This window comes from Oncorhynchus keta, chromosome 32 (genome assembly GCF_023373465.1).
Source record: "Oncorhynchus keta strain PuntledgeMale-10-30-2019 chromosome 32, Oket_V2, whole genome shotgun sequence".
NCBI lineage: Eukaryota > Metazoa > Chordata > Actinopteri > Salmoniformes > Salmonidae > Oncorhynchus > Oncorhynchus keta.
Window position 1 is genome coordinate 26721714 of NC_068452.1, and position 10902 is coordinate 26732615.

General features: G+C 43.9%; 1 protein-coding gene across 1 annotated transcript; it reads right to left on the bottom strand.

The window, feature by feature from the left end:
• Nucleotides 1-263: 263 nt before the first annotated feature.
• On the bottom strand, nt 264-9673 carry LOC118365464 (cdc42 effector protein 1-like). The gene is made up of 3 exons (XM_035747708.2): nt 9425-9673; nt 2999-5706; nt 264-1494 (listed from the first exon to the last, which is right to left on the bottom strand). Exons 2-3 carry the CDS (start codon nt 3450-3452, stop codon nt 884-886), a joined length of 1065 nt encoding a protein of 354 aa, XP_035603601.1. The 5' UTR covers nt 3453-5706; nt 9425-9673; the 3' UTR covers nt 264-883.
• Nucleotides 9674-10902: the final 1229 nt, after the last annotated feature.

A 10902-nucleotide genomic window follows, 5' to 3' on the forward strand; every position in this document is an offset into this window, starting at 1 on the left:
TAGTTTGATACATTTTACAGGGCACACTCTTCATTTGAACCTTAGCATGCAGTGCCATCTCTGATATTAATTCAGATATTGGTGAGAATCTTTATTCCTATCAAACTTTTCTCAGGAAATGATCATTCATGAAACTGGCTTTGTGTTCGGTCTAACAGATGATTTTGTCACTGAAGATATGTCCATTTAGATCAGGTGGATAGAAACCAAATGTGTTTGTTGTCCCTTCAGTATACACATACTGTTAGTCATGTTTTATCTCCCTCTTTTTTCAATCCTTTTCACAGGAGTGTGTCATTAGGCTGGAAATCCTTCCTTTGTCTTCTAAAAATAAAATGTATTATGTTCCTTCATCCGTGTGGCATGTCTGTGAATGACCACTATGAGTGCTTTTGACAGACACAGCCTCGGCTCATCACTGTGTCCTTCCTTCTGGTTGTTGTACGGCATCTTGTGTGACTGTTGTACTGCAGCTGCTATAGCACAGAGTTGCACGATATCAAGAGATTGTTCCATCCCAGAATTGAATGACAGTTTAATGGAATCTGCTTAGTATAAGGTATATTTCGTATGAAGATATAATGGAATCTGACATGTTAAAGTTTATTTTTTATATATACCCTGTCCAATGTTGCTGTCAGATCATGTCTGAGAAACTCTAGACAAGCTTCTCTAGAACTGAACAAGAGACAGTGTTAGATGGTAGACGAGAGCTCTTATGAGGATTTTTCCAATTCAAATCATTCATGTAAAAGGTTTATTGAAAAACATGGATCCCTCTGAAGGTCTTGAGTGCAAGGATTCAGAACCAAGGTCCCCCAGTAAGTAGTCTAATGATCAAATGGATTCTTCTTCTCACAATGATAGACATTTGGTAAATGTTTCAGACTTTGATCTCCTCTTCCTCAGGGAAGGCGTAGGGGACTTTAGGCTGGCTGAGGGGTGAGGAGGAGGAGGCAGAATCGCTGCGATGACTCCTGGAGAAGGAGTCTCCCCCGTAGTGACGCGCCAGCATGTCAGATGCTCTCTGGAACCTCTCAGCTTCCATAACTGGTTCTACCTGTGTAGGAGACCCCATAGATGCATCTGGCGTCTCAAGAGACCTCCCATCCTCCTCCTCTCCCCTGCTGTTCACATTCACTTTGAGCGGAGTGCTTGACATGGAAGGGTTTGATGAGCTTAGCATGGGGCTCTGCACAGCCAGCTCAAACACCGAGCTCTGCTCCTCCTCTTCCTCTTCCTCTTCCCCCAACTCCCAGCTGTGATTGGGCATAGTGAGGCAACTGGGGCTGTCAATCATGCCCAGAACCTCACTCATGAGGGAGGGGCCAAGGTCCACTGTGAACGAGGTGAAGGAGTCGGAGCGCGTTAGCGCGAAGCCGTTGTCTGGGAGCGAGCCACAGTGAAAGTCCTGAGCGAACAGTCCAGTGCTGTCCTGCAGCTGTTTATCAAGGCGAGAGTGGCGGGGTAGTGTGACGAAACCAGACTGCAGACCTGCAGACAGGAAGGAGACAAACATATTAAAATGTAAAACATTTTTAGAACAGTTCTTGCCTTAAAGGGCCATTGTCTCTTCTATTACTGCAGCTACATTATAATATTCAAGTACTTTCATTAGACAGAGAAACCAACTTTCAAAGAAGTGCATTGAAAATAATGTCAGGGAGCCTTGCAGTTTGCCTCATTGGCCAGAGGGTGACAGTATAAAACAAGCAAGGTGTTTAGTCGTTTCAGAGCACCAGCCCAACCCACACACACATTCCACGGTGCCATGACTTCCCTGGTTCTGAATGCTACCTGTGTGGGGGATGGGGGGAGGGCTTGGTTTTATGCCTAGTGGACAGTTCTCAGCCGCTATTGAAGAGAAGTGAGAGGAGGACCCAGAAAGGCATATAAAGAGGATAACAGAGTGGGAAAGAGAAAGGAACTTTCTTTCTTTTTTTTTAAGTTGATGATGTGGAGAGTAGAAAAGGAATGAGGGGAAATGGGACAGGAGATTTAAGAAAGAAGAGCTAAAGAAATGATCAGAATATACAAATTAACATGTACGTCACAGTAAGAGGTGGTACAGTGTGAGTTAACCTGTTGATCCCCCAGATCATCTAGCTCTCTGTGCCCTCTGTTGGTTCTCTTTTTTTGGGTACATTCCATCTGAGTTGGGTAACTATATTTCAGTGGCTGGGGGGAATTCCAGACATCCCACATACTGTTCTAAAAAACCCTACCCCTGAACACACACACACACACACACACACACACACACACACACACACACACACACACACACACACACACACACACACACACACACACACACACACACACACACACACAGTTTCACTGTACCAGCAGGAATTTAAAAGGGAGTTGATGAGTGTTGGGTTTATGCGGTGCAGTCAAGTAGCCCACAAACACAGAAGATGACAGGAAATGCCCTTTCGGTATCTTTCTCTCCCCAGCTATGTTTGTTTGTGTTTATAGGCATAATTGTACGCAGGTGTAATGAAATTAATTTCAGATTACTCAGAAAAAAATGATCTGTTTGACTTTTTTAAATTGATTTTTTTACCTAATTTTCTCCCCAATTTTGTGGTATCCAGTTGTTAGTAGTTACTGTCTTGTCTCATCGCTACAAGTCCCGTACGGGCTCGGGAGAGACGAAGGTCGAAAACCATCCGTCCTCCGAAACACAACCCAACCAAGCCGCACTGCTTCTTTAACACAGCGCGCATCCAACCCGGAAACCAGCCACACCAATGTGTCGGAGGAAACACCGTGCCCCTGGCGACCTGGTTAGCCTGCACTGCGCCCTGCCCGCCACAGGAGTCGCTGGTGCGCGATGAGACACGGTATCCCTACCGGCCAAACCCTCCCTAACCTGGACAACGCTAGGCCAATTGTCCCTAACCCTAACCCAGAGTCTCTGGTGGCACAGCTAGCACTGAAATGCGTGTGTGTGTGTGCAATATGTGCTTTTTCCCATGACAAATGTTCTTACCGTAGCTGTATAGGGAGGCATCTGGGGAGCTCACTGAGCTGGGGAACAGCACCCTCTGGTAGCCGTTGGGCATGTCAATGTTCAGCTGGGGTAGTGAGATGGCGTTCTTGATGATGGGTGAGACAGGAGGCGGTGGGGGTGAAAGGTCACGGGAACCGATCCTGGCACGGGGCACAGGGGACCTGCGTACATGCCTCAGGGTGCGGGAGAAGAAGCGGGTGGTCTTCGTGCTACTGGTGGGTGAATCGGGGCTCACTGGTTCCCCTTTGCCCCCATGATTGCTAAGGAAGGAGGTGTCTCCAAACACATCGCCACCGCGGCCCACGTGCATGGTGTGGCGGAAGTCTGGGAGCGGTGGGCTGATCATGTCCACGGAGAGTTCGCTCTTAAAGCGCCTCTTCCCCTGTGAGCCCGAGCCTAGGCCTTTAATCCCTGGCAGTTTTCCCAGACTCATGGTAGCAGAGATGACTACCCTTTAAATATAATTAATCAGGGGGATAAAAAATCCAGTAAGAAATCAGTCAACTTTTCCAATGTAAAATGAGTGTTAAAAAAAGAAAAACGAAGAAAAAAGAAAAACACAAATTATGTGCTGAGAATGTGTGTAGAATACATTCTACACACATACAGCAAGTGCTGCCGTTTGCCTGCAGTTTGAGCGTAAGCCTGCAGTTTGGCTTTAGGAAGTCCCACTGAAGTTTTCAGCTGAATGATGGATTATCTATGGGGTCAGTCAACATTCAAAGCTTTCTCTCTCAGGATCAATTCTGTGCTTTAGAATGACTCCAGCCTCAAAGAAATCCTGTCCTCCTTCCCAGTAGCTTTCAGTCATGAGGAATAAAAAGAAGAGGAATGACACATCCCAGGGATTCTGGAATAACCACAGCCTATGTGGTCTGAGAGCTTGGGATCCACTTTTCCCAGACGGTGGGTTTTTGAATGTCAGTTCAGAAAATATATCCAGTTGCGGCTCCAAATATATACTGACAGTGAAACATAACTCATCCAGTATTTGTGCAGTGAAAGAGTGAGAGAATATCAAGAGATGCTCATATTCTGTCCATCAGACAAAATACATTTCACTCTTTGTGGATTGGAGCATTGCCTGACTGTTATTTTGAACTTGTGTTTCTGCTGTTTCTGAACACTAACAATATAACTATGATGCTCTCTCTGTTGGCAAGCTCATACCTGTGAACGTTTCTAGAGCTAAATCAATCTTAGATGTGCACAGCAATTTCTATAATTAGGTCATTTAAATGCACCTTTCCCTTCAGCAACAAAAATATACAGGTCCTTAAACTTCCCTCTCAAAGTTAAGCAATGAGGCTTTACAAAATATTCTTGTTCTTGTCTTTTTAGGATCAGTCCAAACTGAAGTCTATACCTACCTCCTTTAACATGAGCACCAATATCTTCTGTCAAAGCTGGACAGCCAGCAGTGCTACCTAGAGACCCCTTTCTGTGAAAACCATCCAAGGTCTTGTTTACAAACGGTTAACGAACATCCCACCCGTCTAGACACTAATCACCTTGCCAGAGGATTACGAGATCCTCGTAAAATGAGAATAAATATTTAGTTTTCTGTAAACCTAGTTAAAATTCATTATTGACTTGGCACAGTACAGTAGATAGGAGTCAGGCAATGTTATACATCTGAAAGTGGTTATATTTAAGCTGCTTGGCCCTGTGTGCTCTGTCCAATAAACTTGTTGGAGATTATAAATAACTTGTTAAGAAACTGTAATGGGATTATGTCAGCTTTAAAACAACCTTTATTACCACCTCACCCTCACCCAGTGCTTTCTCTTCTCACCACTACAGGTTTCAACACCAACACAACACCAAGACAACACTTCTCACCAACCAGGTCACTTTAGATGTGGCTTATTGAGGAGTGACTCAATAGGCTGACACCTTTGATTGTCAGCTAATAATCTTCTCTAATGCACCTACACACATGAACTCCGATCCTTCCAGTTAATGATAGAGGTTTCTAGGCTGCCGCAAGTCTCCTCAATCAAGTCCTTCTTCCCTTCAGATACAGTAAGTTTTTCCAGAACCTAATTTGTCATCCTGCTTTGAAAGCGACCTCACCTTATTCTCCCCTGTAATCAACAACTAAAATATCTCCAACCTGTCACTCACTAGCCACTCAGTCGTTTTAGTATTCCCTCATAGAAGTTTGATCTTGAATGTACCGTCCACAGGGGTGTTCAGCTTTCAGTCCCTCTGAGACCCAGCAGAAAGAGCAGGGGGTCCGTTCACACATGTCGTCTCCACTAAAGCGCTTTATCTGCGTGTGGCACCACACAGTCCATGGGACATCCTGTCACTTCGCTCCCCTCTCACCGGGACTGTTGTCCTCTTTTATCCTTTGTTGTAGAATTCAGCACATTTACCACAGGCCCGGGACACCAGGCATTTAGGGACAATGAAACACTATACAAAAGGGATAATGCTTTTTAAAAAAAAAAGGCAATACACTAAAGTGCAGTAATCCGTGCGACTGTTGTGTCTGTGTCTTGGAAGAAAAGGAGCTCCTCTGGGATTGGCCGTGTCCTGGATTAGCTTCTAATCCCTCTCTCCATTCCTCCCTCTCCTCTCTCGTTCTCTGCCTCCCACAATCCAGATAGTGTTTTGAGATACAGGTAAGTGGCTCCTCTCTCTTCCTTCATTGAGACCACGTCAGGGCTGCTTGGAGAAGACTTCACAGAGAGTTACAGAGTTAGACAAAAGGCAACCATTAATAGGACTCACATAAATGTGTCCGGTTGCTGAACATCTACATTGACTTATTTTGAGAATGCTTCTTTTCACCCAGTTTTGGCTCATGAGTCACTTCTAATGGCCAACAGGTCATACATGTATTTTCTTTGGTATGTGAGTTTTTTTCCAAAATAAGAGCAACACAACACATTTTAGAGAGCGTATGTAAGACTCCAAATGCAATATATCCATTTCAACAAGACCAGTTCTCACAGAGTTTTTACAGCAGGGTTCCCAAACTTGTGGTCTGCAGGTCAGGTGATTTTATTTGTACTCTGAGCAAAAAAAAGAAAAGCATAAAATACTGTAAAAACACCAGAAAATCAGCTCCAAGTGATTCTGGAAATCTGTTCCAAACTATTCCCATGTACAATAGAGCGATGTGTGATTTAATAAAAATGTCATGTGATTATGTTTTGCTCAAACATGATATATTTTTAGGCTTCCTGCGGTCTACAAATGATTTGTAATTATGTTCCGGCCCCCTGACCATCCACTCAAAAACAAAATCAGTCAGCGGCTGAATCTAGTTGATGAACCCTGCTTTACAGAATCTTAATTGTTTAATTGTCAGGTTTGTCTCAAACCCTCTTAATTAAACTGACACCCTAGAAGGAATGCGGAAATGACATAAATCTGTATTCTGGAGTTACAATGTACCTCTAATTTTACACAACTAACTGTATTTAAGGCACTTCAGGACTGTGTAGGTAGGTACAATGTAGCCATGTTAATGTAGGCCTACTCTAGTCTGCCATGTTCAACCTGCATGCTGAGGAAGTGAACATCTAATTTAGCCCCGTGTGGCTTTGGCTGACTGCTCCACAGCGTCTTTGAGGATTAGTGGCATGGCCTGTCAGTGTGACGTGGTCTCATTTGGAGTAAAGGGGTTAGAGTAGAGGCACCTGTGGCTGCTGCTACTGAGGCTTAGGATAGTGGGGGAAGGAAAGGGGGAAGGAGGACTGAGGATGTTTTTAGTCGTCGCCTGTACTGTTTCATCTTCTCATTAACGATTAGCTGCAATTCAATGAAGAGGCTGATTAGTCGTCTGCGACGGTAGCGTGCAAGTGGCAGGGAGGAGAGACGATCGCTGCTGGCTGGTTGCCTGCTGTGTCAAAACAAATCTGTTGTAAGGGATACCTGTCCCTGGATAGTTGCCACTCCTGTCTCTGTCTCTTATAATACCTCTGCAAGCTCCCCTAATCTCACATAAAATGGCTCCCTCCTTCCCCTACCCTGACATTTTACATGGTCCCATCTCTCCCTCTCTTTATCAGTACTTCCACAACTTTCTGTGAGCTTTTAGATGCCTCTGTGCTCATAAACCCTATACTGCAGATCAGGAATCCACTGGAGGCTCTTTATACAGTACATGGACTGGTTAGAGACGCACAGATGCATGACTCTGCTTAACATTATATTTATTATTTAATTGTACCGGCGCACATTCATAAACATCATGCTGCAAGGCTGGCGAGGGCAGCCTGTCTGATTGTATTTAAACGAGGGAGGGAGGTACGGCGATCTGAAACTAATGGGAGCAGTGTGTGAGGGGAAGACAGCCGGACGCGCTTCAATACGGCCGTCAAGTAAAGGACCTAAAGCTCTGAATGGAAACACTTTTAATCTCCCTTTCTTGTCAATGTTTTCCTTCTCTGTCTCTCTTTACTCTTTTTTTCTCTCTCATCACTCTTTCCTTGCCTCTTTCTTTCTTTCTTTTCTTCTTTCCCCTCTCTGTGTCCTCCTGCTTGCCCAGTAAATGGGTTTAAGTCTTCAGAGGAACAGCTGGTACCACAAAGCCCGCAAATTGTAGAACTGAGCTCTGCACTGGGATGGTTCTGCCACAGTGGGTCAGCTCTGAGGCTGCTTCCACTGGAGAGTCCTGGTCCCTTTAGAGCAGGGTTCCCCAACTTGTGGCCCTCGGACGCGATTGGTTTTATTTGCCCCCAAATTTTATGAAAAATAATCATTGTTGGACATAAAAAAGGAGGAAATCAGCTTCAAGTGATTTTAATTTGGAAATCTGTTCGCGGGTATTCCCACGCATTATAAAGAGACACGTAACATATACAAATGTAAGCAATGTTTGAAATCATTTTGTTTTCGTCTAAAAATATTAATCTGCTCAAGAAGAAATCGTCCCACAGCAGAATCGAGTTGATGATCCATGCTTTAGAGCATTGCATCACCAGGCTGTAGGCTAAGACTCATAACTCCAAATACTGTCACTTAGTTTACGAGGATCTACTTTTGCGACGTGGCTATAGAAGGTCTGCCAGGTCCCCTAGTGGTGTGGTGACTGTGCACAAGGTGACAGTGAATGTTCTCAGTCCAGTTACCAAAATATAATTAGAAATTCACATTGTTACTGTGTTTCAGTGATTATAATTTCAAGTAGGCTACAGGAAGGTATGCTAATTATTTTGGAGAGTCTGGGACCATCATCTCCTGTGTTTTATTGCGAGTGTCTGTGTGCGCGCTCGTGAGTGCGCTAATGCGCCCGGGTGTGTCACCGACAAGGAAATCCAAACTCCTGCGGGAGATAAAGTTGTGTTTGTTTTTTGATATTTTCTTTCTCTAATCTTATTTCTGACCCCTTACATACTTACATTCTCAACATCCCCAGGATCATACTGTAGAATGAACCTAAAACCAGACCACGAATCTGGGCTGCATGTACATTGTTTAAGAAACTAAATCAGGGATAACTTACAAAATTAGGTCAGAGTTGATTTAACATGGATTAATTTCCTCTGAATACGTGCACCCCTACATCAGGAAATGACTGCCCATTGCCAGTATTCAGAATGATGTGTAAATAGAACAAGAGTAACCAAAAACCTAATTCATTGTCCTGTAACGCTTTGAATATGTAATTCTAACTCAATGCTCTCTCATATAAATTATAGGGGTTAATTATTTCACAAACAGGTGTCTTAAAACCTCTGCGGCTTTCCATTGGACCCCAAGAAACCCAATACTTCGAAACAGTGAAATCAATTGCCACTGCTGGTGTGTCCTGGCACAACTGTACTGAGATCCTGCCAGCATCACAGGCCAGTGAATAGTGAGGCTTACCTCACACAATCAATCTGCTAGTAACTGATCTGAGAGCAGCAAGAAGTGAGCAGCAGCAAAACACTTATCATAAGAGGTTCCCTTATTGCAACATTTCTGATGGTAGTGCACTGGTCCCACTGTCCCCAGCTATGCGCTACTGTCAGCTCTCTCTCTCTATGCACAATTATGCGCTCCAGGCACACAACCGATCCCAACTCCTGTCTAGAATATCCGACAGTCTACCTCGTCTCGATGTAGAAAATTACTATACAAGGTTATAGATCTGATTCAAAATGTAAGGGACTGATCAGCGCGATTTATTCCAGTACATTGCCCCCACCATCAGCAACTATGGTTTGGTTTCAGTTTGTCTTTACTTTACTGTTTATTTATGCATTAGCATACAATAATAATATATCAGCAGTTAGGATAAAGATATGTGAATAAAGTCATTTCCATACGAAGTATATACTATGTAATATTTTTTCCCGATTTTAACTGTAATAATGTATCAGCAGTTAGGATAAAGATATGTGAATAAAGTAATTTCCATACGAAGTATAGACTATGTAATCATTTTTTCCGATGTAAACTTACCATAAAATCCGCTGAAAGTTCGCTTTCGCTCCATAAGCTATGAAGGGAAAAGGTACATAGAAAATAGTATTTTCAATGTGTGCCACCCTTGTCTTCTTTGATATGTTTCGATGTATTAAAATGTTTCCAGTAAAGTCCATAATGTGCATTGCAGAGGTGTTGCGATGCTGCTTAGAAATTGTTTCGCTGGAAGATGGGAAGGAGATACAGGGTTGCGCCGCAGGAACGTGAGCGACAAAACAGTTGTCAAATCAGGATTTGAATGACGCCCTCAACAAACGTTCACCGTAAGAAATACATGGGGAGGGGACTTGTAAGTCTTGTAACATTTATGCACACCAATCGCTGTACAGTCGTGCACAAAAGTTTTGAGAATGACACAAATATTAATTTTCACAAAGTCTGCTGCCTCAGTTTGTATGATGGCAATTTGCATATACTCCAGAATGTTATGAAGAGTGATCAGATGAATTGCAAAGTCCCTCTTTGCCATGCAAATTGATTGAATCCCCAAAAAAACATTTCCACTGCATTTCAGCCAAGCCATAAAGGACCAGCTGACATCATGTCAGTGATTCTCTCATTAACACAGGTGTGAGTGTTGAGGAGGACAAGGCTGGAGATCACTCTGTCATACTGAATGAGTTTGAATAACAGACTGGAAGCTTCAAACGGAGGGTGGTGCTTGGAATCATTGTTCTTCCTCTGTCAACCATGGTTACCTGCAAGGAAACATGTGCCATCATCAAAGAAGGCTTCACAGGCAAGGATATTGCTGCCTGTGAGATTGCACCTAAATCAACCATTTATCAGATCATCAAGAACTTCAAGGAGAGAGGTTCAATTGTTGTGAAGAAGGCTTCAGGGAGCCCAAGAAAGTCCAGCAAGCGCCAGGACCGTCTCCTAAAGTTGATTCAGCTGCGGGATCGGGGCACCACCAGTACCGAGCTTGCTCAGGAATGGCATTAGGCAGGTGTGATTGCAGCAGGCAGGTGTGAGTGCATCTGCACGCACAGTGAGGCGAAGACTTTTGGAGGATGGCCTGGTGTCAAGAAGGGCAGCAAAGAAGCCACTTCTCTCCAGGAAAAACATTAGGGACAGACTGATATTCTACAAAAGGCACAGGGATTGGACTGCTGAAGACTGGGGTAAAGTCATTTTCTCTGATGAATCCCCTTTCCGATTGTTTGGGGCATCCGGAAAAAAGCTTGTCCGGAGAAGACAAGGTAAGCGCTAGCATCAGTCCTATGTCATGCCAACAGTAAATCATCCAGGGAACAAAACATCGCTATTGGCTCAGGGAACATAACATCGATATTGGCTCAGGGAACAAAACATTGATATTTTGGGTCCATAGCCAGGAAACTCTCCAGACCTTAATCCCCATTGAGAACTTGTGGTCAAACCTCAAGAGGCGACAAACAAAACCCCACAAATTCTGACAAACTCCAAGCATTGATTAAGCAAGAATGGGCTGC

What these genes read in the sequence shown, in the direction of transcription:
- LOC118365464 (XM_035747708.2), bottom strand. Translation starts at nt 3,452, where the DNA reads ATGAGTCTGGGAAAACTGCCAGGGATTAAAGGCCTAGGCTCGGGCTCA. An exon ending in TGCCTCCCTATACAGCTACG is followed by an intron (nt 1,495 to 2,998) that starts GTAAGAACATTT and finishes TCCTGTCTGCAG; the next exon opens with GTCTGCAGTCTGGTTTCGTC.